Raw genomic sequence first — 26882 nt, forward strand, 5'->3', positions numbered from 1 at the left:
ATCAGTTTTGTAACTGTCCTTTCTCATAATGCATTCTCTCCAGTGCTATGCATTCATCCTATGTAGATGTGGCAGTATTAACCCCAATTAAGAAGATAATCTCTTGCCTCTGGGGAAATATTTTCTAATTAGTGACCTATTTCTGTCCTTCTTTCATAAAACAAAGTTTCCCCAGACAGTAGTCCTTGGCTAGCTTGCATACTTTCGTCCTGACAGTTTGTAAGACTGGAGAAGTTAGAGCAGGGGTCCCCAAACTTTTTATGCAGGGGGCCAGTTCATTGTCCCTCAGACCGTTGGAGGGCCGGACTATGCAAGGTGTGACACCCTTCACAGCCAGCGCTGCTGCCTCCACTATCCCAGACAGCGGTATAGTGTCACAGGCCCAGTACCACCTCCAGTGCTGTATACAGGGATGGCGGTGATCAGCCTGTGACACTGTGTATACAGCGTCCTGGACATCTGCAGCAGCAGTGGGCCTCTTCTGTGGGAAGCCCACTGCTGCATGTTTCCCCTATTATAAGACACCTCCTAAAAATAAGACAGCCCCTGTCTTTTGGGGGTAAAATTAATATAAGACAGGGTCTTATAATAGGGGAAACATGGTGTGTAGTAATGTGGGGGGAGACTTTTGGGCAAAGGGAGGTTATAGGGGCCATTATGTTGTTGTACATTTGGGTAAGTATGGGGGCCATTGTACTGTGTAGTAATGGTTATAGTGCTTTGCCTTTCTTCCTACTTCTGCTGTTATTTCACACTGCTTCTGGTGATGTGGGGCGCCGCAGCCGCAGACCGGATGTGCATCATATGATGCGCTTCTGGAGCCGTGACGTGTGCATCCTGCGTCACCGGAAGTAGTACTGTACATGAGCGATGCTGCGCTTTGCGGCATGGCCACATACTGTGCTCCTCTCACTGACCACCAATGAAAGAGGTGCCCCTTCCTGAAGTGCGGAGGTGGCCGGATAAATGGCCTCAGGGAGCCGCATGCGGCCTGCAGGCTGTAGTTAGGGGACCCTTGAGTTAGAGTTGCCATTTTTGCCATTCTGGCCAGGTCTGGCAAGCTGAAACTTTTAATGCTGCCTCTAGGATTTCACCTGTGTCATGTTCCTGATGTTTTGGTGAGGCATCAAGGATGATTCAATGATAAGAACTGAGCTTTATCGTTTACCTCAGAGGGATTCTCTGTATCTACGTATGTTCCAGGTACTGGAAATAAGGGAGTGAAAGAAAAGGTGATGTTGCTGCCTTTGAAGAAGTTCGCCTAGTGGTGGAGATAGCCATAAAACAGATAAGGACACTATAATTTATTAAGTGGATACTATGACGCACGGTGGCTTGCACCGGTAGTACCAGCTATTTGGGAGGTCGAGGTATGAGAATTGTGTGAGCCCAGAGTTTAAGGACAGCCTTAACAACATATTGAAACCCTGTCTTTAAAAAAATAAAATGTTAAGAGTGAACACTGTGATAAGAGTTGCAGAAGAGGATGACCTAAGTCAGCTTTTCCCATGTTACAGTCACTGACACATAATCTGGATCTCAACAGATGACTAGGAGTGATAAGGAGAATATTTTAAATAAGGGAATAGAATGCACAAAGATATTTTACTGGTAGAAAGCCTGGTACCTTCAGAGATTTTTAAGTAATTCATTATCATAGGGAATGGGAGGAAGTGGTAATGGGTACATTGAGGAAGACCAGCCCATAGAGGAGGGAGGATCTTGCATAACGTTGTGAAGCTTTGATTTGAAATGGAGTTAAAGCTTTCAGATTATCATAGAGTAAAACAGAAAGGACCTTAGAGGTTAGTAGACTGCAATGTCTTGTCTTAACTATCACCATTCCTGACCTCTTGACACATGGACTTTGTATACCAAGCACTTAGAAAATATCCATTTCTACCTCCTCTATAGGTCTTCCTTACATATGAGTGATCAGCATCACTATAATAATGGGCCCTAGGATTGTACATTCTTAGTATCTTTATATTCTTCTTAAAACATATTACATACACAAAGACAGGAGAGCTTATTTCGTGCCAGGCACTATTCTAAGGTATTTAGTTGAGTTTACTTATTTATACTTTCCTCAACATGAGGGTTATTAGTTTTTGTGCTACTGTCTTCATTTTACAAATAATGCAAGTTATACACTGAAGGTAAGTGGTGGAATGAGGATTCACACCCACGCAGCTGGGTCTAGAATCAAACTCTAAACAAAATGCTACACTGAATCTAAGCTAGTGTAACTCTCTGCCTCCTGGCTAAATATCTTTGGCTGATAATTCGGGGACCTTTTTCTTTCTTCTATTCAACAGATAATTATGTCTTGACTAGCTATTGTTAAGCTAAGCTCTCTGCTGCATATAATAGGACAAACTCAAGAGATACTCCTTCAGTTATTTAATAACCACACACCCTACTCTGTGCCAGGCCCTAGGCTTGGAGATGGGTTTATGGAACTAAATTAATTATTTGTGTATTCCAGAAAACATGCAAGATGCTGGGTGAAGAATAAATGATAAATAAAATATAGTCTCTATTTTTGAGTTGCTTAGGGAGAGTAAGAAGGGGATAATTAAATAGTAATTATAGAATATTGGGATAAATACTGTCATTGATGTACACCCTGAGAACTAAGAGAACAAATAGGATAGGTCAATGAACTCATCTGGGAGAGGTCTAGAAAACTTCACAGAAGACAGTGACTTTTTCCTTAATAGACAAAGAGGGGGAGAAAGCATTTTTAAATGGAGCACCTTGTGCAAAATCTTGAGGGTATAAAAGATCATGGTTTGGTCAAGGAGCATGAAATAGCTTGAGGTGTTTAGAGCAGGCAACTTTTTCTATAAGGGATTAGATAGTAACTATTTTAGACTTTGATAGCCATAGTGTCTTTGTTACAAATATTCAACTTTGTAGCATGAAAGCAGCCACAGAAAATATACATTAATGTGTGAGCCTGGCTATGTTTCAGTAAAACTTTATTTATGGGGCCGGCCATGGTGGCTCATGCCTGTAATCCCAGCACTTCGGGAGGCTGAGGCGGGCGGGTGGATCACCTAAGGTCGGGAGTTTGAGACTAGTCTGACTAACATGGAGAAACCCCATCTCTATGAAAAATACAAAATTGGGCCGGGCGCGGTGGCTCAAGCCTGTAATCCCAGCACTTTGGGAGGCCGAGGCGGGCGGATCACGAGGTCAAGAGATCGAGACCATCCTGGTCAACATGGTGAAACCCCGTCTTTACTAAAAATACAAAAAATTAGCTGGGCATGGTGGCGCGTGCCTGTAATCCCAGCTACTCAGGAGGCTGAGGCAGGAGAATTGCCTGAACCCAGGGGGCGGAGGTTGCGGTGAGCCGAGATCGCGCCATTGCACTCTAGCCTGGGTAACAAGAGTGAAACTCTGTCTCACAAAAAAAAAAAAAAAAAAAAAAAAAAAAAAAAATTAGCCAGATGTCATGGTGCATACTTTTTTTTTTTTTTTTTTTTTGTAGACGGAGTTTCGCTCTTGTTACCCAGGCTGGAGTGCAATGGCGCGATCTCGGCTCACCGCAACCTCCGCCTCCTGGGTTCAGGCAATTCTCCTGCCTCAGCCTCCTGAGTAGCTGGGATTACAGGCACGCGCCACCATGCCCAGCTAGTTTTTTGTATTTTTAGTAGAGACGGGGTTTCACCATGTTGACCAGGATGGTCTCGATCTCTCGACCTCGTGATCCACCCGCCTCGGCCTCCCAAAGTGCTGGGATTACAGGCTTGAGCCACCGCGCCCGGCCGGTGCATACTTTTAATTCCAACTACTTGGGAGGCTAAGGCAGGGGTATCGCTTGAACCTGGGAGGCGGAAGTTGTGGTGAGCTGAGATCGTGCCATTGCACTCTAGCCTGGGCAGCAAGAGTGAAACTCCATCTCAAAACAAACAAATAAACAAACGAAAAAACCTTTATTTATGAAAACTGGCTGGGCATGATGACTCATGACTGTAATCTCATCACTTTGGGAAGCCAAGGCAGGAGGATTGCTTGAGTCTGTGAGTTTGAGACCAGCCTTAGCACAATATGGTCTGTCTTTACAAAAAAAAGTAAAGAAAAAATTAGTGCCTGCATTAGTGGCGTGTGCCTGTATTCCAAGCTACTTCGGAGGCTGAGGCAAGAGGATTGCTTAAGCCCAGGAGGCTGCAGTGAGCCATGTTTATGCCACTGCACTTCAGCCTGGGTGATAGAGGGCGACTCAGTCTCAAAACCAACCAACAGCAAGCTGTATTTGGCCTATGGCCATGGTTTTCTGACCTCAGATCTGGTGTGTGAGGTGTCTGGTAGGGAGGGAGAGTGGCCAGGAAGGTCCCTAGGAAGTTGATTTGTTGTATTGTAAAAGGCTTTGAATGCCAGGCCAACAAGTTAGGGCTTTATCTTGTGGGTAATGAGGAGCCATGAGATGTTAAGTAAAGGAGTTGGTATAGATACTTTTAAGATCATTCTAGTGTCTAATATGGTAGACAGACTGGCAAAAAAGAGACTAGATGTACAAAGATAAGTGAAAAATGACTGCCCTATACCTGCCCTTCAGCAACAGCTTCTGATCTCAGTGGAGACAGATATTTCATCCATGAAACATCCATGTCCTTAGAACTCTATAAATGACATTTAGAGCTATTGTACCTGAAATATGGTATGTTTCCTTGTTAGATGTTCAAGAGGTGAATAGGAGTTGGTAAAATACCTACATCTGGAACATGTGACTTATGGATTTGATATGGCTAGGTTCTGTGTCCCCACCAAATCCTCATATTGAATTGTAATCCCCAGTGTTGGAGGTGGGCCTGGTAGAAGTGATTGGATTATGGGGGTGGTGTTCTCATGAATGGTTTAGCACCATCCCCCTTAGTATTGTGTAGTGAGTGAGTTCTCATGAGATCTGGTCATTTAAAAGTGTGTAGCATCTCACCACCTCGCTCTCTCTTCCTCCTGCTCCGGCTGTGTAAGGTGTATCTGTTTCCCATTCACCTTCTGGCGTGATTGTAAGTTTCCCGAGGCCTCCTCAGGAGCAGAAGCTGCTATGTTTCCTGTATAGCCTGTGGAACTGTGAGCTAATTAACCAACTTTTCCTTACCAGTCTCAGGTATTTCTTTTCTTTTCTTTATCTTTTTTTTTGGCAGAATCTTGCTCTGTTGCCCAGGCTGGAGTACAGTAGCACAATCTCGGCTTACTGCAACCTCTGCCTCCTGAATTCAAGCAATTCTCCTGCCTCAGCCTCCCAGGTAGCTGGGATTATAGGCACATGCCACGATGTCAGCTATTTTTTGTATTTTAGTAGAGATGGGGTTTTACCATGTTGGCCAGGCTGGTCTTGAACTCCTGACCTCAAGTGATCTGCTCACCTCGGCCTCCCAAAGTGCTGGGATTACAGGCATGAACCACTGTGCCCGGCCACAGGTATTTCTTTATAGCAATGCAAGAATAGACTAATGTAGGGTTCTAAATATTTTAGGCTGGGTGGGAGTTGGGAAGCAGCAGGGAAAGTGGGAATGGAGGTGGTGCGATTTGGTTTGGGAAATGTAAAAGGTAAGTAGTAGGGAGCAAGGTTGGAAAGGTGAGGGAAGAGTTATTGATTCTAAGGAAGACCCCAGGAAAGCCATCCAGATTGCTGTACCCAAAGGTGTGCTGCTCTTCTTCTGGCTTTCTGTCAGCGAATTCTGTTCTCTGGTGGATCAAGCTGACTGGGCCTATTTTGTAGAAATTATAGAGAGATGTCTTCCCTCTTCTCTGCTCCCACTCTCACTACTTCACTACTGCTTAACACTTGGAATGGGTTTATGCTTTGTGTCACCTTCTGGGAGATCACTTTTTTGAGCACATGGAACTAAATATACCTAGTGACAGCTGGTGCTTTGGCTCTTTGGAGAGCTATTGAGCTGTAGTTCTAGCCAATGCTGCATTCCCCATGGTAGGGCAAGACTCTTTAGGGAGCCTCCTTAGGTCTTCCTGAGAGAAGAGCTGCTTGTTCTGTGTCTGAAACAGTAAATCCTTTTAGTGGGAGACAAAAGCTGCCCATTTAACTTTGTTATTACCTTTTGTTACTCTTAAACTTTGTCCTTAGTCAGACTTTAGCTCTTAGCTGGTTGTGGGACAGTTTTCAGAGTAAGATGTAGTAATGCCTACTTCAAGTATATTGGACATCAAAGTTATAGCTCAACACAGTATTCTTGGGTGCGATGCTTATGGCTGAGTAACTGGGAACTTCTATCAGGAGTATATGGTTTGGCAGAGGAGATAGATATTTCATAAGATTGATAAAGGTATGCACAGGCACTATGGAAGCATAGAAGAGGCCACCTTTAATCAAGAATCTTTTTCTGTTACTTTTCTGTCCTTATCTCACTCTCCTTCCAATGATAATCTCAATTAACATCTGAATTGTGCTTTAAACTCATAGTACTTTAGTGTACAACAGGAATTACAAACTATGCCCCTGAGGGGCCAGAAAGCATTATAACTGAGTAATGTGTGCTGTTTAAATGCATATGCATAAATCTGTGAGTGGTGAGAGCTGTGGCAAACCGAAGAGCACATGCCTCTTTGGAAGGAGCAGCTCTGGCAGATTGTTGCCATGTAGTTATGTCAATCCAAGAGCGGTTCTAAGAGGTAGGGGATTGAGGCCTCCATTAGCTCCTTTAGCACCAACTCCCCAACCTTTAAGATACCCCAAATTATATAATATATATATATACATACACATATATAATGTGAATTATATATATATAAATATATTTTATATATAGTCATATGCCACATAAGGACATTCAGTCAACAATGGGCCACATATACAATGTGGTTCCATAAGATTATAATATCATATTTTTACTACATCTTTTCTATGTTTAGTTATGTTTAGATACACAACTACTACTGTGTTACAACTCCTTACAATATTCAGTACAGTAACATGTTGTACACAAATACTACTGTGTTACAACTCCTTACAATATTCAGTACAGTAACATGTTGTACTGTACCTGTAACCTAGGAGCAATCGGCTATTTCATATTACCTAGGTGTGTAGTAGGCTATTAATAAAAACAAGTAAGATAATTATTTGCCTGCTTATTTCAGTTCAGGGTTGAGAGTGTCCAGAGCTTATCCTAGCAGCTCAGGGTACAAGGTGGGTACCAACCCTGGATAGGATGCCATTCCATTGCAGGGCAGACTCACACACTCAGGCTAGGACCATGTAGACATACCAGTTCACCTAAAATGTACATCTTTGGGATGCGAGAGGAAATCAGAGAACCCAGAGAAAACCCATGCACATGTGGGGAGAACATGCAAACTCCACACATACAGTAGCCCCAGCTGGGAATTGATTTTTTTTCATGGACATTATAACAAAATGACATTGAAAGAAATGGTGTTATTTGAGGAGCTGCTGTATATATTTATTCTTTGATGTGGACAATTGATTTTTTCCCTTAAGTTTAAAAGGTTAGTAAAAACATCTTCATAAAAAGTTGCATTTTAAAATTAATTTGTGGCTGGGTGTGGTGGCTCATGCTTGTAATCCCAGCACTTTGGATGACTGAAGCCGGGTGATCACTTGAGGTCAGGAGTTTGAGACCAGCCCAGCCAACATGGTGAAACCCTGCCTCCACTAAAAACATAAAAATTAGTCAGGCATGATGGTGGGCACCTGTAATCCCAGCTACTCAGGAGGCTGAGGCAGGAGAATTGCTTCAACCTGGGAGACAGAGGTTGCAGTGAGCCGAGATCACACCACTGCATTCCAGCCTGGGTGACACAGTGAGACTCCATCTAAAAAAAAAAAAGAAGAGCCGGGCGCGGTGGCTCACGCCTGTAATCCCAGCACTTTGGGAGGCCGAGGCGGGCGGATCACAAGCTCAAGAGATCGAGACCATCCTGGTCAACATGGTGAAACCCCGTCTCTACTAAAAATACAAAAAATTAGCTGGGCATGGTGGTGCATGCCTGTCATCCCAGCTACTCAGGAGGCTGAGGCAGGAGAATTGCCTGAACCCAGGAGGCGGAGGTTGCGGTGAGCCGAGATCGCGCCATTGCACTCCAGCCTGGGTAACAAGAGCGAAACTCCGTCTCAAAAAAAAAAAAGAAAAAAAAAAAAACCAAGAATAAATAAATATAAAATAAAATTAATTTGTCATGAATAATCTTCATCAAAATAGTGTGTGTGCTATGCAAATGCAACCTCATGAGGAGTCCCTTAGCTGTCACTCTTCTTTTCCAATCAAGTTGTTAGTCCTTAAGCCACTCCTGTATAAAATTCTAAGTCATTTGAGCTTACTGTGGCTAGATCTTTTGATTTTTTTTTTTTTTTTCTAGACAGGGTCTTGCTTTATTGCCCAGGCTGGAGTACAGGTGGTATGATCACGGCTCACCACAGCCTTAACTAACTCTGGGGTTCAAATGATCTTCCCATATCAGCCTCTCAAGTAGTTGGGACCACAAGTACACACCACCACATGTGGCTAATTTTAAATTTTTTTGTAGAGATAGGGTTTCACTGCATTGTCGAGACCCGTCTTGAACTCCTGGGCTCAAGCAATCTTCCCATCTTGGCCTCCTAAAGTGCTGAGCTTTAAGGCATAAGCCTTAAATTTTACTAAAAGTTGGGCGGGGCGCGGTGGCTCACGCCTGTAATCCCAACACTTTGGGAGGCTGAGGCGGGTGGATCACGAGGTCAAGAGATCGAGACCATCCTGGTCAACATGGTGAAACCCCGTTTCTACTAAAAATACAAAAAATTAGCTGGGCATGGTGGCATGTGTGTGCCTGTAATCCCAGCTACTCAGGAGGCTGAGGCAGGAGAATTGCCTGAAGCCAGGAGACGGAGGTTGTGGTGAGCTGAGATCGCGCCATTGCACTCTAGCCTGGGTAACAAGAGTGAAACTCTGTCTCAAAAAAAGAAAAAAAAAAAAAATTTTACCGGAAGTCCACTTTCTCAGGCTATCTTTTAGACAAATCAATAGCCTGAGTGAACTTTTAGTGAAATTTTCTGATTTTTTTTTTTTGAGACTTTTTGAGATGGAGTCTGGCTCTGTCACCCAGGCTGGAGAGTGCAGTGGCACAATCTTGGCTTATTGCAACCTCTGCCTCCCAGGTTTAAGCGATTCTTCTGCCTCAGCCTCCCAAGTAGCTGGAATTGCAGGCATGCGTCACCCTGCCCAGCTAATTTTTGTATTTTTTAGGAGAGACAGGGTTTCACCATTTGGCCAGTCCGGTCTTAAACTCCTGACCTCAGGTGATCCACCCATCTCGGCCTCCCAAAATGCTGAGATTACAGGTTTAAGCTACCATGCCCGGCCAAAATTCTCTGATTTTAAAATTTAGCTTCAACTTTGTAAAATGCTGTGCAGGCTAGTAAAAGACAAATGCAAAGGCAATTTATGACTTCTGCAAACATGTCTCATTTAATCCTTACCATGCCCAAAGGAGGGGCATTATTAACCCTAATTTTGAGAGGAAAACAGGCTCAGAGAGGCAAAGTAGCTTGCCCAACAGTCACACAGCAAGTAAGTAGCCCGTTTCTATGGGTTCTGCATTTCTGACTCTTCAGGCCTGATTGTTGCAGCTTCATTTCTTTATTTTCTAAAGAGGTCCCATTCAGCATAGGTACCTTCCTTCAAGTAGAGCTTCTATTCACCACTTCCTCATTTGGCATCATCTTCCTGCTGACCTTGTTTTCTGACCCTACTCCTTTTTTGTGTGCTTTGTGGCACCAGTAGGGTCTATATGTGAGTCCCTGTGCAGATCTTCCTTGTACTTTCTTTCTGAGTTTCTCTGCTCTCCACATAACCTCAGTGATCAGGCTTGACTATAAAAATCAGTCTATTTCTTGTTGGTTTCCTATAAGCAACTGGTATCTCATGTCAGATGGTTTCCTGGAGTTATCTGATAATGGCAGAAAATCCCCTTCCTTGGAGATTTTGGTGTTTCTGCTCCCAAGGCCTGCTTCTCACTAGTCTTAGGTTAAGAGGTTCTAGGTTGGAGCCTGTGAGGACCAAAGAAGGGTATATCTTGAAGGACCTCATTAATCAAACCTAAAAAATCATGAGAATAGCAGATTTTATCTCTAAATTATATCCCAATCCTGACAACTTCTCATCACTTCCACAGCTACCACCTTGTTTCAAGCCACCATTAGCTCACATTATTGCAGTAGCCACCTGGGTGATTTCTCTGCATCTACCCTTTCCCTTTTATAGTCTACTTTTTAACACAGTATCCAGAGAAATCCTCTTAACAATATAAATTTGATCATGTTATACCTCTGTTCAGCTCCCGTCCCTGTAACAGCTCCTATCTCAGCGTGAAAAATCAAAGTCTTGATAATAGCCTGAAAAGGAGGCTCTCTGTTCTGGAATTCTGTGGGTTCATCTCCTGCTACTCCCCACTTTACTCATTTCTCACCAGCCATACTGGCCTTCTTATTATAACATACCAAGTTGTTATCTTGCCTCAGGGACTTTGCATCTACCCCTCTCTATTCTTGGCATACTCTTCTTTCAGTTATTCTGCATGCCTTTCTCCCACACCTTCTTCAAGTATTTGCTTTAAAATCACCTTCCTGCGTTTTGCTTTGTTGCACTCCTGAAGGCAAGATGGATCACTAGCAGCTCTACTGGAGCCACCGACAAAAATCTGGCCACGGTTCTTGCTCTTGTTGGATCTGCTCAAACCAGCATGGTCTGATCTGGAAATACTGCCTCAATATGTGTCTTTAGTGTTGCTGTCAGTATGTGAAGGATATAGGTTTCATTAAGTTGGACTAAGTGGTCTTTCTCGAAAGGATTATCTAAGGCATCCACCCATTGAAAAATAATATTACCTGTTTGTACATAAAATAAAAATGAAGAAAATGAAGTCAGCTTCTTAATAATACCTTGATTCTTCTCATTAAAATGACAAACTGTGAATACCACTACTCTTAGCATTCCCTATTCCTCTTCCCTGCTTACTTTTTTGTTTATTTAAATTTAATTTTATTTAAAAACATTTTTAAAGTTTTATTTTATTTGTAATTGACACATAACAGTTGTACATATTTGCTGGGCATGGTGGGTGATGCCTGTAATCCCAGCACTTTGAGAGGCTGAGGCAGAAGGATTGCTGGAACTCAGGAGTTCGAGACCAGCCTGGGCAACATAGTGAAAACTTCTCTCTACAAAAAATCCAAAAAACAGCTGGGTATGGTGGTGTACATCCATAGTCCAACTTACTTGGGAAGTTCAGGCAGTGGAATCACCTATCCTGGGTGACACAGTGAGACCCTGTCTCAAAAAAAACCAAAACTCCACCAACCAACCAACCATCCAAAAAAATTTTACGTATTTATAGGATACAGTGTGATGTTTTGATACATGTATACAATGTATAATGATCAAATTAGGGGGTAATTAGTATATTTGTCATCTCAAACATATATCATTTCTTTGTGGTAAACATTCAGAATCCTTTCTTCTAGCCATTTTGAAATATACAATATATTATTATTAACTAAAATCATCCCACTGTGCAATGGAACACTAGAACTTAAAAACTTATCCTCCTAATTGTACATTTGTACCCATTGACCAATCTCTCCCCATCTTCCCATTCACCCTTCCCAGATTCTGGTAACCACTATCCTATTCTCTACTTCTATGAGATCAACTTTTTAAGATTCCATATATGAGTGAGAACATGTGGTATTTGATTTTTTGTGCCTGGATTATTTCACTTAGCATAGTGTCCTCAAGGCACATTCATGTTGCCACAAATGGCAGAATTTCATTCTTTTTTTTAATGGTTGAATAGTATGCCATTGTGTAAATATACCACATTTTCTTTAAACATTCATTTGCTCATGGGCCTTGAGGTTGATTCTCTATCTTGGCTATTATGAACAGTGCTACAGTGAACATGGAAGTGCAGATGTCTTTTCAACACGCTGATACCATTTCCTTTGGATATGTACCCAATAGTGGGATTGCTGGATCATATGGTAGTTCTATTTTTCATTTTTTGAGGAACCTCCATACTGTTTTATTAGGTATTTTCTTTTTTATAGCTGTTGTAAATGGGATTGTTGTTTTGATTTCTTTTTCAGATTTGTTTACTAGTTTTAACAGTTTTTTGGTGGTGTCTGTAGGTTTTTCTAGATTTAATATCATGTTGCTGGCTGGGCACGGTGGCTCACACCTGTAATTCCAGCACTTTGGGAAGCTGAGGTGATTGGATTCCTTGAGATCAGGAGTTTGAGACCAGTCTGGGTAACATGGTGAAATCTCGTTTCTACCAAAAATACCAAAAATTAGCACACCTGTAGTTCCAGCTACTTGGGAGGCTGAGATGGGAGGATTGCTTGAGGCCCAGGAGGTGGAGGTTGCAGTCAGCTGAGATCATGCCACTGCACTCTGGCCTGGGTGACAGAGTAAGACCCTGTCTCAAAAAAAAAAAAAAGATCATGTTGTCTGCATGATGCAGGGGCAGTCTGACTTCGTCCTTTCCAATTTGGATGCCCTTTCTTTGTTTCTCTTGCCTAATTTCTCTGGCTAGGACTTTTCGTACTATGTTGAATAATAGTGGTGAACGAGGGCATCCTTGTCTTGTTCCAGATTTTAGAGGAAAAGCTTTCAACTTTTCCCTGTTCAGTATGTTAGATGTGGGTTTGTCATATATTGTGCTGAGGTATATTCCTTCTATACCCAATTCGCTGAAAGTTTTTCTTTTCTTTTCTTTTCTTTTTTTTAAGAGACAGGATCTCTCTCTCTGTCACCAAGGCTGGAGTGCAATAGTACAATCACAGTTCACTGCAGCCTCAAACTCCTGGGCTCAAGAAATCCTCCTGCTTCAGCCTCCCAAGTTGCTAGGACTACAGGTGTGTGTCACCACACCTGGCTAATTTAAAACTTCTTTTCATAGAGACAGAGTCTTTATTATGTTGCCCAGGCTGGTCTCAAACACCTGGCCTCAAACTATCCTCCTGCCTTGGCCTCCCAAGGCACTGGGATTATAGGCATGAGCCATTATAGCTGGCTGAGAGATTTTATTATGAAGGGATGCCCTGCTTTATTTATATTATCTCTCTCACTCCAGTTGGATGATGAGGATAAAGATTCTTGTTTGTTTTGTTTACTACTTACGGCCTCTATAGTACTGGGTATTATATCTAGTACACAGAATCCTCATTGACTATCTGTTGAATAAATGAGTGAGTGATTGAATATATTAATTTATGGTCCTAGACTGGCTGTCTTAGACTTCCTGTGACTATATCTAGGGAATCTGAGACCATATATTCATGTAGTCAGCAACATTTACTGACATTACTCTGGGTCACACTCTTTCCTGGACTTTGTGGACAAGGAAAAATGGATGAGACATTGCCTAAAATTTCTACTAAAATGTGTTCTTGTGAGAGTAGTGACCAGAATTGCATTTCTTTTTTGATTTTGAGGGTCTGTGGAAAGCAATGGTCAGTGTTTAGTCTGATACATATGAATGAGATTAACAATTAAACTATATGAGTATCTCTGGAGTTAATTACCAGTTCAATTTCTAAAAGCTTTGATTTCCTTTATTTTTATTCTTTCTTGTTAAAGTATATTATGAAAAAAAATTCCAGATAATTAAGAGACATTATGTGTAGTGCTGGGGAAAAATTTGGATTTTATCATCAGACTGAATATTAACTCCATGACTTGTCAGCTATAACCTTGAGCAAGTGTTTCAATTATCTAATGCTGTGTAACAAACTTCCTTGTAACTGTGACTTAACACAGCAACAACATTAATTTTGCTCATGGGTCTGCATTCTTGGCATGGCTCAATAGGGATAGCTCATCTGCGTCTATTCAGTGTCAGGCGAACTGATTGTAGAGCTGGGGGCTGGAATCACCTTAGGTCCCAGTCACTCACTTACCTGACTCCTGAGCTGGAAGACCCAAACAGCTGGGGCTACTCACACATTTCTATCTCTACATAGTCTTTCCACATGATATCTCCAGTAGGGTGGCTTCAGGGTATCCAGGCTTCTTATATGTTGGCTCAGGGTCCCTCAGGCATGTGTCCCAAAAGAGAGAGAGCCAGGTGAAATTTGTATTGCCTTTTCTTTTTTTCTTTTTGCGACGGAGTTTTGTTCTTGTTACCCAGGCTGGAGTGCAATGGCGCAATCTCGGCTCACCGCAACCTCCATCTCCTGGGTTCAGGCAATTCTCCTGCCTCAGCCTCCTGAGCAGCTGGGATTACAGGCATGTGCCACCATGCCGAGCTATTTTTTTGTATTTTTTTTAGTAGTGATGGGGTTTCACCATGTTGACCAGGATGGTCTCGATCTATTTATTGACCTTGTGATCCGCCTGCCTTGGCCTCCCAAAGTGCTGGGATTACAGGCGTGAGCCACTGCGCCCGGCCTGTATTGCCTTTTCTAGCCTAGACTTGGGTGTCATGCAACATCACTGCTACATTCTATTTGTTAGAGGATGAGTCACTAATGTCAGCCTATATTAAAGGGGAGGGAAATCTACCTTTAATGGGAGGGTTGTCAAATAATTTGTGGACATGTTTTAAAATCATCACAGTGAGTTAACCTGATCTAAACCTAATGTGATTTGGGGCAAATGGCATTATCTTCAAGAGTATTACTGTTCTCATTTATAAAATAAGTATGATAATTCATTGGTTGTGAAGATTTGATGAAAAAATATTGTGGAAATTATTAGAATATTGGTTAGTATACGAGTACTCAAACATTTTAAATTCTTTCTCCCTTTTTTTTCTTTCCTCTTTTAGCTTATTGATTTCAGTTAACTGTCGTGTTATCTTTTCATAATTAAAAAATATAAGGAAGGAATTTCTAATTTATATATATTTTTCAAGTGAGACATGAAACAAAGAGGAGGTGACAACTAAATGGCAGCTAAGACATATGCACAAGGAAGGATACATGAGTGATGTGTACACTTGTGTGTTGGGTAGATGGAATGTGTTGTGGCTAGCTAGAGGCAGGTGACCTGCGTGGAGATCTTGATGGGCTGACTCCTTGGTATCTCTTGTGACTTGTGTACTTTTCCCTTGCAGTTCCTGAGGGAGGACCTTAATTACCATGACCCAACAGTGAAACACAGCACCTTCCATGGTGAGGATAAGCTCATCAGCGTGGAGGACCTGTGGAAGGCATGGAAGTCATCAGAAGGTAATAGGCAGCCTGGTCATCAATCCTAGTTGCGTGAAGGTTTAGAGAATAGAGAAGCAGCAACTTGGACTTAAAAGGACATGAATATAAAATGCTTAGTAAAGGGCAAATTATTGAAATGATTCTACAGTCACTAAATAAGACTGAATATAGTCACTGTGCTGGACATGGGGCAAGGTTCTCCAGAGCTGGAGTTCTTTTTCATTAGAATACTTTTTGAATTCTATCCTATTCCTACCCCTTTCCACACACACCTGACCCTGGCATAGGAATCTTCCAGATTTTGGTGCTTCGTCTCCAGAGAAAGAGAGCTTACTGGTCTCTTGAGGCAGCCTCTTTCTTCTCCAGCTTCCCACTTAGTCCCAGCTCCGCTGAGTCCTAGACAATTCAAAGATTGGGTGAGGGTACAGACTCTCTTCTTTTCTATACCATCTTGGTTGAAAGCTTTTTTTTCTTTTGTTTTTTTTTTGAGATGGAGTCGCACAGGCTGGAGTGCAGTGGCCATCTCAGCTCACTGCAACCTCCACCTCCCGGGTTCTAGTGATTCTCCTGCCTCAGTCTCCTGAGTAGCTGGGACTATAGGCATACACCACTATGCCCAGCTAATTTTTGTAAATTTTTGTATTTTTAGTAGAGACAGGGTTTCACCATATTGGTCAGGCTGGTCTTGAACTCCTAACCTCATGATCCACCCACCTCAGCCTCCCAAAGTGCTGGGATTACAGGCGTGAGTCACCGTGCCCAGCTGGTTGAAAGCTTTTCTATACCATCTTGGTTGAAAGCAATAGTGTAGAGTAGACTCTCTCCTGAGTTTTCTCTTTTCCAGATTAAGTAGCCCTACTTCTTGAAGAAAAAATTTTCTCAGCCTCCTTCTCATCTTGATTTCCTGCCTATAAACACTTTTGTTAATGTGTTTCTTAGATCCTATAGTTGGCTGCAGACCTCCAAGTGTGATTTTATCATCACAGAGTTGAACAGAGATGAACACATATCATCACAGAGTTGAAATGCACAGGATTCACCTTCTGAATCCTGTGCATTTGTTATTGCAGTCTGATTAGATACTGGTGCCTCACTAGTCATACCACTCTACTGACCCATGTTGAGCTTAATGAAAACTTTAGATTTGTGTAAAACTGCAAAATCATGATTACCATTTTTTTTTTCTGGAGCATTTACTTCAGAGTTCTTTGTGAAAGGGCATGTGTGAGACTTGACAGGGAAGGGAAAAACAGGGCTTTAGCTTCCTCTCTATTTATATCTGTGGCTACGGCACAGATACCAACAAGGCTGGAAGTAGTCTCTCTTCCCAGAGTCTCTTAGGGCAGGTTCTGAGGCTAACAGGGGTTAGACATAAGGAACTACCAGAGTCTCTAGTTTTTAATTTGAGGAAACTTAGGCCTAGATGTGTAAAGTTACTTGTTCATTATCATGCATTTGGTAGTCAGAACTTTGGCTTGGAACTTCAGCTCTGTAGGCCGATGCTTTTCAGTACCCTCTTGGTTGCAAGCATTAGTCTAGAGAAGACTAGTTTTAGTAGAAATGAGGCAGTTTCTATTTTTATTTACATTTTAATTTAGGCTTACAGAATTTGAGATCTGAAAGGGATCATCTATATTGTAGATGGAGAGCATTAAATTTGAAACAGGAAGACCTGAATTCTAATCCTGATTATGGGATGAACAGGCTGATGCTTCCTGTTAACTCTATGTTTTATCAATGTAGAAAAAACATTAGGCAGCTGTAGGAGAGAGCTTCCTAGATATCTCTGGAAGCTGAGTTCTTTCTGGGGGCTTTTCTTTAATAGCTCCTGAGCAACTCAGGCTGCCTACTGATGAAGATCAAGCCAGTGACATGAGCTTTGGAAGTATACCAGCAGTGCCAGGAAAAAAAAAATCTTCTGCTAGTATCATTTAGTATTTTGCTTTCTTATTTTTCTCTAATAACATGAGGACAGGGTGGCTGGTTTTTAAGAGTGGGTTTCAAAAGTAGGAACTTAGAGATGGCAGGGAGAGCATTCTGGCCTTTTCTGAAAGCTCACATGGAAGTATCTAGGGAAGGAAAGTGAGAGGGCAGAAACAGAGGGACTGAATCATAATGCTAGAAAACAGCTCCAGGCAGTTTTCTGGTAAGGACTTTATTTTTGAACTCAGCAACTATTTGGAACACTTCCAGTGTGTTCTAAATTACAGGAAAATGGAAGACAATGGAGTGAGTTTTTGCGGGGAGAGTCTTCATTAACCATGAGTAGAGAAAAGCCTTTCAGTGCACAGTAATGTAGTTCACAGTTAAGATGGTAAATGATATATATGAACCATTTTTGAACTTGCTCACTGTGTGTTATACCTGGTGATTTGACAGACTAAAATGCGAAGTTTTATACGTCCTCTTCCTCTCAACGATTTGCTTCATTATTCAGAGAAGGTCCCCTAATCTCTCTGGAGTGATGATTTCCAGAGCTACAAAAAGTATGTAATATTCTGGCACTGGCTCAAACTGGCTGTACTGAGTTTAGCTAGATGATGTAGATGTCAGCAGTGGTCATTTGTGTTCAGAACATTAGCTGGCTAGTGTCAGTACCATCTGTGTGATTAGCATTGTTAACATTTCTGAGTAATGTTGGGAGCCAGTCTTTTCTCTGTGTTATGTAGATCTTTGCAGAAAAGCTTTCTAATCTCTATCTTAGCCAGCTCTGGACTTTAGTAATTAAAAACAGCAGCAGCAACAACAAAAAGTCAAAAACTACTTAACATTTATATAGTATTTAATATATGCTTGGCATTGTTTCTAAATGGTTTACATATATTAACTTATTTATTTCTCACAGAATCCATATGAAGTGTAGATATTATGATTATATAGAGTTAGCACAGAATTCACAAGTTAAGGTCACAGCCCCCAATAAGGCTACTCTCACTTCAGACATTAGCCATAATTTCAAGTTGTTCCCAGGCCACCTGCACTTCTGACCAGCTGGCTACAATTCATGTATTACCATGGCCTTCTCAGATTTGATAATTAACTAGAACTACTCACAGAGCTCAGGAAAGCCCTGTACTTACAATTATAATTTGATTATAAAAGATACAAATCAGGACCAGCCAAAAGAAGAAATTCATAGGGCAAGATCTGGGAGATCATATTCAGGCAAGACCTGAATATGAGACTTTTTTGTCCTCTCCTTGTGGAATCAGGACACACCTCCCTTTCCAGCCCATCATTGTGTTTGCCAGCCAGGAAACTCAACTGAACTTTGGGGTCCAGGGTTTTTCTTAGGGTTTCATTACATAGGCATGTTTGATTGAATTATTGGGCACATGATTGAACTTGATTTCCAGCTCCCTTTTTCTCCCTAAAAGTTGGATTGATATCACCTGGCTCGGAGCCCCACCCCTCTAATCCCATGGTTGATTTTTCTAGTGACCTGCCCTCATCCTGAGTCATCTTATTAGCCTGAACTCATATGTGGTCCAAAAGACTCACCATGAATCATAAAGACATCCCTGTCACTGGGAATATACCAAAAATTCAGTGGGTACCTCCTAGTAACCCAGGACAAAGATCTGCCAAATTCTTTATTATACAACATTGAGTAATTGAGTATGGAAGAACTGGTCAAACAAGTTGAAGAAAGACCAAGAATGAAGGCAACTCCAGGAATCCTAGCAGCAGAGTCTAGGGGATTGGGCTTTTCTAATTAAATACATTCATGTGACTCAGCTTTATTCATTTTTTGTTTCTAAGTGTCTTTGCTCAAGAGTCAGATATGACAAGGGAAGAATCAGATTGGCATAGTGTGGATTACAGATTTAAACAGGGTGGTAATAGTGGGAGTGTGTGTGTAGGGTTTGGAGAGAGCTGTAATTTCCAGTCCCTACAGGATCATATGAGGTTGGAGGAGTGGCAACCTTTAAAGGAATGGTGGCTGGGTAGATTGAGAAATAGAATTACTGTTTGCATGTATGACCCATTGGAAATAGTAATGATATCATTTTTAGAGAGGAATGACGGGAGGCACTGACCTAAGGGAATTCTCTAAAGCATGGCTTTCGTTGTTTCTAAGCAAAGTGCATCATTACTGTTTCTCTTCTCCTTTCCTGGACACTAGATTTTAAATGATGCTATCTGCTAAACAAAGTATATTTATTTTTTTGAGACAGAATCTCACTCTGTAACCCAGAATGGAGTGCAGTGGCATGGTCTTGGCTCACTGCAGCCTCTACCTCCTGGGTTCAAGGATTCTCCTGCCTCAGCCTCCTGAGTAGCTGGGATTACAAGCATGCACCATCATGCCCAGCTAATTTTTATATTTTTAAAAGAGATGGGATTTTGCCATGTTGGCCAGGCTGGTCTCTAACTCCTGATCTCAAGTGATCCACCTGCCTCAGCCTTCCAAAATGTTGGGATTATAGGTGTGAGCCACTGTGCCTGGCCAATATTTCTTAAGTAATAATTTCCTTCCCCATTTTAATGAATCAGGACTTCCTATCAATCTTTTATTCTATGTAATATGATTGCAGCTAACAGCAAAAAAACCTGGTAGTCTAGTGTGCCTGTGGACTTTGCTACAGTAGTTGTTTCAAAAAGTTTTTGTTTACAAAAGCCTGGTAGAAAATAAATATTACAATAAATAAGTTCACAGATTTCTGTCTGTGCTACTCATTGGATCACAGGATTTTTCTGCAGGAAGCAGTGGAGTAGTACAGCAGGTTCCTGAATAATATCACTTCATTCAATCTTGTTTGATTATAATGCTGATGAAAATAAAAAAAATTGCTGCTCAACTGGGGCTACTGTCTGTGTGTGGGGCTTGCACATTCTCTCGATGTCTGTATGGGTTTTCTCCAGGTACGTCAGTTTTCTCCCACATCCCAAAGATAAGCACTTTAGGTGAACTGGCGTGTCTAAATGGTCCCAGTCTGAGTGAGTGGCGGGGAGGGGGGAGAGAGAGAGAGAGAGAGAGAGAGTGAGAGAGTGAGAGAGTGAGAGAGAGAGAGAGTGTGTGTGTGTGTGTGTGTGTGTGTGTGTGTGCACACGTGCATGTATGTGTGCCCTGCAATGGAATGACATCTGATCTAGGGTTGGTTCCCACCTGGTGCCCTGAGCTGCCCAGGATAGACTTCAGCTACTCTCAATCTTGAACTGAAATAAGTAGGTAAATAATTATCTTACTTGTTTTAATCTTAATGAAATGTATGTACAGCTCACATTTATTTCATTGTTTAATATTAGAAGTGTTTTGTAAGTTTGGTGATGTTTTTGTGACCAGAAATATGCCATAGGAACTTCACCCTTGTTTATGTCAATTAGCCTCTGGTAAAATTGATTTTGTTATACCTTGTTTTGCTTAAAGTTGTAGTTGGCAACAACTCATTGATGACATTAATTGAGGACTTACTGTGCTGGAGAGCTAGGAAGATTTTAGAAAGAACATCCAGGCCATGTACAGTGGCTTACACCTGTAATCCTAGCACTTTGGGAGGCTGAGGCGGGTGGACCACTTGAGGTCAGGCGTTTGAGACCAGCCTAGCCAACATGGTAAAACCCTGTCTCTACTAAAAATACAAAAATTAACCAGGTGTGGTGGTGGGCATCTATTATCCCAGCTACTCGGGAGGCTGAGGTGGGAGAATCGCTTGAACCCAGGGGATGGAGGCTGCAGTAAACTGAGATCATGCCACTTCACTGTAACCTGGGTGAAAAGGAGAAACTCCATCAAGAAAAAAAGAAAAGAAAGAAAAAAACCAAGCAAGCAAGCCAGCAAACGCCCAGCAGAGCTGCTGACCTCTGTTGACATAACACAGGGAGGCCAGGTGGCATCAGACTTCTGTCTAAACCATTTCAAAAGTCAGATTAGTATCAAAAACTTGGCAGCCTGTTTTTGCTTTTACATAAATCCAATGAGAGTTATGTTTATTATTATTTTTTAGTCATTTAAAAATAATTTTCTAAGCGAATCATCAAGTCACTTAGTTAAAAACCTCAGACTTTAATTGTTTGCTGCTGTATTTTTTGAAAGAATCATACAGTTGGCTTGTCTTTCCCTTACATTCTTTTGGATAATTTTTTTCCTGAGGATAAAAACAACTAGCATCTATGTCGTGATTTAACATTTATCACATTTTATATTTATTTTAAGTAGACACTTGAGGATAAAAGGTTTCACTTGCATCCCCATTTAATAAATAAGAACACTGAGTATCTCTCACCTGAGGGTTCTACCTCTTTAATATATCTTATGTGCATCTCTTATGATGCTGCCTTAGCTCAACTTTATTATCTTTTTTAAAAGATATTTATTGAGTTGTAATTGACATATAAAAATGTATAAATCTCTAAAGTTTACTGTTTTTAAGGTTTTGATACATGTATACAATTGTGAAACCATCACTGCATTAAAGATAGTGAATATATTCATCACCCCTAACAGTTTTCTCATAGCCCTTCGTAGTCTCTGCTCCCCAGCAACCACTGATGTACTTTCTGCCACAGATTAGTTTGCATTTGCTAGAGTTTTATGTACATGGAGTTCTATAATATGTACTGTTTTTTAAAAGATAACCTGGCCACTTTCACTCAGTGTAATTATTTTGAGGTTCATTCATGTTTTGCATGTGTAAATAGTTAATTCCTTTTTATTGCTTAGTAGTAGTCCATTGTAGAGACTTACCACAATTTATTTACCTATTTCTCTATTGGGAGACATTGAGCTGCTTTTAGTTTTTGGCTATTACAAATAAAGCTGCTATGAACATTCACACGCAAGTCTTTGTATGGACATATATTTTCTTTTCTCTTAGGTAAATATCTAGGAGTGGAATGACTAGATCATATGGTAGGTATATGTTTTTAAGAAACTGTCAAACTGTTTTCTAAAATAGATGTTTTTTTTTTTTTTTTTTTTTACTCCCACCAGCACTATATGACATTTTCAATTCTTTCACATCTTGGCAAACACTTGGTATGGTCAATCTGCTTAATTTTAGCCATTCTGATAGTGTAGTGATATCTCATCTCATTTTATTTTGTATTTACCTAATGACTAATAATGTTGAGCATCTTTTTATGTACATGTTTCCATTTATATTTTATTTATTTATTTTTTTGAGATGGATTCTCACATTGTTGCCCAGGCTGGAGTGCAATGGTGCAATCTCGGCTTACTGTAACCTTCACCTCCTGGGTTCAAGCGATTCTCCTGCCTCAGCCTCCTGAGTAGCTGGGATTATGGGTGCCCACCATGCCCAGCTAATTTTGTTTATATTTTTAGTTGAGACGGGGTTTCACTATGTTGGCTAGACTGGTCTTTAACTCCTAACCTCATCATCTGCCTGCCTTGTCCTCCCAAAGTGCTGGGATTGTAAGCGTGAGCCACTGCGCCTGGCTGCCATTCATATCTCTTTTTTGGTAGAGTATCTGTTAAATCTTTTGTCTGCTTTTTATTGGGTTGTTTTTTTGAGTTTTGAGAATTCTTTATATATTCTGAATTTAAGTCTTTTATCAAATATATACTTTGCTAAGAGTTTCTTCCAATCTGTGGCTTGTCCTATCATTCTTTTAACAGTGTCTTTTGAAGAGCAGAAAGTTGTAATTTTGATGAAGTCCAGTTCATCAATTTGTTTTTTTTTTTTTTTTTTTTTTTTTTGAGACGGAGTTTCGCTCTTGTTACCCAGGCTGGAGTGCAATGGCGCGATCTCGGCTCACCGCAACCTCCGCCTCCTGGGTTCAGGCAATTCTCCTGCCTCAGCCTCCTGAGTAGCTGGGATTACAGGCACACGCCACCGTGACCAACTAATTTTTGTACTTTTAGTAGAGACAGGGTTTCACCATGTTGACTAGGATGGTCTCGATCTCTTGACCTCGTGATCCACCCGCCTCGGCCTCCCAAAGTGCTGGGATTACAGGCTTGAGCCACCGCGCCCGGCCGTCAATTTGTTTTTTGATAGATCATGCTTTTGGTATTGTATCTAACAAACCTTTGCCTAACCCAGGGTCACACAAAGATTTCTTTTTTTTTTTTTGAGACAGAACCTTGCTGTGTCGCCAGGTGCCAGACTGGAGTGCAGTGGCACGATCTTGGCTCACTGCAACCCCTGCCTCCTGGGTTCAAGCAATACTCCTGCCTCAGCCTCCTGAGTAGCTGGGACTACAGGCACGCCCAGCTAATTTTTGTATTTTTAGTAGAGACAGGGTTTCACCATGTTGGTCAGGATGGTCTCAATCTCGTGACCTCGTGATCTGCCAGCCTCGGCCTCCCAAAGTGCTGGGATTACAGGCGTGAGCCACCGTGCCTGGCCACACAAAGATTTCTTTCTGTTTCTTTCTAGAAGTTTTGTAGTTTTATGTTTTACATTTGGATCTGCAATTCATTTTGTATTAATTTTTTTATGTGGTGTGAAGTGTGGAACTTAGTACTTTATTGTGCTTACACATGGTCTCCATTGTTCTAGAACCCTTTGTTGAAATTCTGTTTGTTTCTCCATTGCATTGCTTCGCCTCTCATCTTTTGTCAAAAGTCAGTTCTTTAAGTTGGGTGCAGTAGCGCACACTGTAGTCCCAGCTATTCAGGTGGCTGAGACGGGGGGCGCGGGTGGAAACTGCTTGAGCCCAGGAGATGAAATCCAGCCTGGGCAGCATAGCAAGAACCCGTTTCTAAAAAGCAAACAAAAAAAGTCTCAAGTTGTTTCTGTAAGTGTGAGTTTCTTTTTGGACTATTATGATATACTGATCTATTCATCTGTCTTTATCCAGTACCATGCTGTTCTGATTACCATAGAATTATAATAATTCTTTCAATCAGGTAGTGCTAGCTCTCCAACTTTGTTCTTCTTTTTCAAGTTGTTTTGACTATTTCAGGTCCTTGAATAAACTTGTCAATTTCTACAAAAAAGCCTGGTGGGATTTTGAATAGGTTTGCATTGAATCTGTAGATGAGTTTGAGAAAACTGACATCTTCACAATACTGATGTTCTTTCAACCCATAAGCAAAGTACATCCTTCAGGTTATCCTCGAGCTTGGGTGGTTTGTGTCTTTCAAGAAATTTGTCTCGCCATCTGTGGTCATTGTAAAACAAAAAAAGAAGAAGAAGAAGAAAGAAATTTGTCTATTTCACCTAAGTTGTCAAATTAACTGGTATATGTTCATAAAATTCCCTTATCATTTTAATGTCTATAAAATCTGTAATAATGTGTCATTACTGATCTTGATAATTTGTGTCTTCTTTTTTTTCCTGATTAGTCTTGTTAGATCTTTGTTAATTTTACAGAGCCAGTGTTTAGTTTTATTGATTTTTCTCTAGTTTCTATTTCATTGATTTCCACTCTGATCTGTATTATTTTCTTTTATCTGCTCCTTTGGGTATAATTTGCTGTTTTATTTTTTAGTTTGGCAAGATGAAAACTAAGGTCACTGATTTGAGACCTTTCTTCTTTTCTAATACAGAATTTAGTGCTGTAGATCTCCCTTCACTACTGATTTAACAGCATTTCCCAAATTCTGGTGTATCGTGTGTGTGGGTGGGTATGTGTTTTTCTCTTTTCCAGCTGATTTATTAGTAGCACAGACAGAATAAAAATACCTAGAATGAAGGCACAACTAATGGCAAATGTTCTCCTGTTACATTTTTCCCTGATACAGTCTTCAATAACTTAGTATCTCTTAATAATATGTTATAATTTGAGAGATTATTTTTGCCCTGGAAATGCCTACCTTTAAAATCTGTTTTAGACTACATCCATCCAGTATTGATTCATCACTATATTGGATGAAATGTTGTGCTTTTATTTTCATTTAACTCAAAATATCTTCTATTTCCTTTTTGACATCTTTAGTTCACAAGTTATTTAGAAGCAAGTGATTTAGTTTCCAAATATTTGGAGCTCTTTTAGACATTTTTGGTTATTGATCTCTAATTTAATTCCATTGTGATCTGAGTTTATACTATTTGTGACTTGAATCCTTTAAAAAAGTTTAAGATTTTTTTCTTTCATGTCCCAGGACATGGTCTAGCTTGGTAGATATTCCATGTACACTTACAAGTGTTCTGTTGAGTGGAGATTTCTACAAATGTCAATCAGGTCTTTTTTTTTTTTTTTTTTTTGCCTTTTTTTCCCTTCAACTTTTAAGTTTCAGGGTACATGTACAGGATGTGCTGGTTTGTTATATAGGTAAACGTGTGTCATGGAGGTTTTCTGCACAGATAACCCATCACCTAGGTGTTAAGCCCTGCAGCTGTTAACTATTCTTCCTGATGCTCTTCCTCCTCCCATTTCCTTGACAATATGTATTGTTCCTCCCCTATGTGTCTACGTGTTCCCGTCATTGAGCTCTCACTTATAAATGAGAACATTCGCTGTTTAGTTTTCTGTTCTTGCATTAGTTTGCTGAAGATAACAGCTTCCAACTCTATTCATGTCCCTGCAAAGGACATGATCTTGTTTCTTTTTATGGCTGCATAATATTCCATGGTATACATGTACCACATTTTCTTTATCCAGTCTTATCATTGATGGGCATTTGAATTGATTCCATGTCTTTGCTATTGTGAATAGTGCTGCAGTGAACATGCATGTGCGTTTATCTTTATAATAAAATGGTTTATATTCCTTTGGGTGTATACCTAGTAATGAGATTGCTGGGTCAAATGGTGTTTCTGCTTCTAGATCTTTGAGGAATTGCCATAATGTCTTCCACGATGGTGAACTAATTTACATTCCCACCAACTGTGTAAAAGTGTTCCTTTTTCTCTACAACCTTGCCAGCATCTGTTGTTTCTTGACTTTTGAATAATTGCCATTCTGACTGGTATGAGATGGTATCTCATTGTGGTTCTGATTTGTATTTATCTAATGATCAGTGATGTTGAGCTTTTTTGTGTGTTTTTTGGTCGCATGAATATCTTTTTTTGAGAAGTATCTGTTCATGTCCTTTGCCCACTTTTTAATGGGGGTGTTTATTTTTTCTTTGTAAATTTGTTTAAGTTCCTTGTAGACTCAGGATTTTAGACCTTTGCAGATGGGTAGATTGCAAAACTTTTCTCCCATTCTGTACCATTCAGGACATAGACACAGGCAAAGGTTTCATGATGAAAATGCCAAAAGCGAATGCAACAAAAGCAAACATTGACAAATGGGATCTGATTAAAGAGCTTCTATTACAGCAAAAGTATCTATCACCAGAGTGAACAGACAACCTATAGAATGGGAGAAAATTAGGTCATGTTGGTTGCTGATGTTGTTCAAGTCTATGTATCTTTGTTGGTTTTCTGCCTACGTGTTCTCTTTTCTTTTCTTTTTGAGATGTAGTCTCTCTCTGTTGCCCAAGCTGGAGTGCAGTGGCACGATCTTAGCTCACTGCAACCTCCACCTCTGCTTTCCGGGTTCAGGCAATTCTCCTGCTTCAGTCTCCTGGGTAGCTGGGATTACAGGTGTACGCCACCATGCCTGGCTAGTTTTTGTATTTTTACAAAAAGACTGGGGTTTCACCATGTTGACTGGTCTCAAACTCCTGACCTCCAGTGATCTGCCGTCCTCAACCTCCCAAAGTGCTGGAATTACAGGCATGAGCCACTGCAACGAGCCTGACTACTTGTTCTGTCATTTATTAGAGAGGAGTATTTAAGTTTCCAGTAATAACTGTGGATTTGCCTATTTTTCCTTGTAGTTTCTGCTTCATGTATTT

General features: G+C 40.8%; 1 protein-coding gene and 1 pseudogene across 9 annotated transcripts in view; both read left to right on the forward strand.

The window, feature by feature from the left end:
- Window positions 1–26882, forward strand: part of STIM1 (stromal interaction molecule 1) — a 244747-nt gene that overhangs the window by 161992 nt on the left and 55873 nt on the right. For all 9 annotated transcript variants that reach the window (XM_074401005.1, XM_010334243.3, XM_074401010.1 and 6 more), the window contains one exon: window positions 15088–15202. In XM_074401005.1, the coding sequence (XP_074257106.1) occupies window positions 15088–15202 (115 nt within the window). The remainder of the gene's footprint in view (window positions 1–15087; window positions 15203–26882) is intronic.
- On the forward strand, window positions 10629–15079 carry LOC120364659 (small ribosomal subunit protein uS14-like; annotated as a pseudogene).

Source organism: Saimiri boliviensis, chromosome 6, assembly GCF_048565385.1.
Source record: "Saimiri boliviensis isolate mSaiBol1 chromosome 6, mSaiBol1.pri, whole genome shotgun sequence".
Lineage (NCBI taxonomy): Eukaryota > Metazoa > Chordata > Mammalia > Primates > Cebidae > Saimiri > Saimiri boliviensis.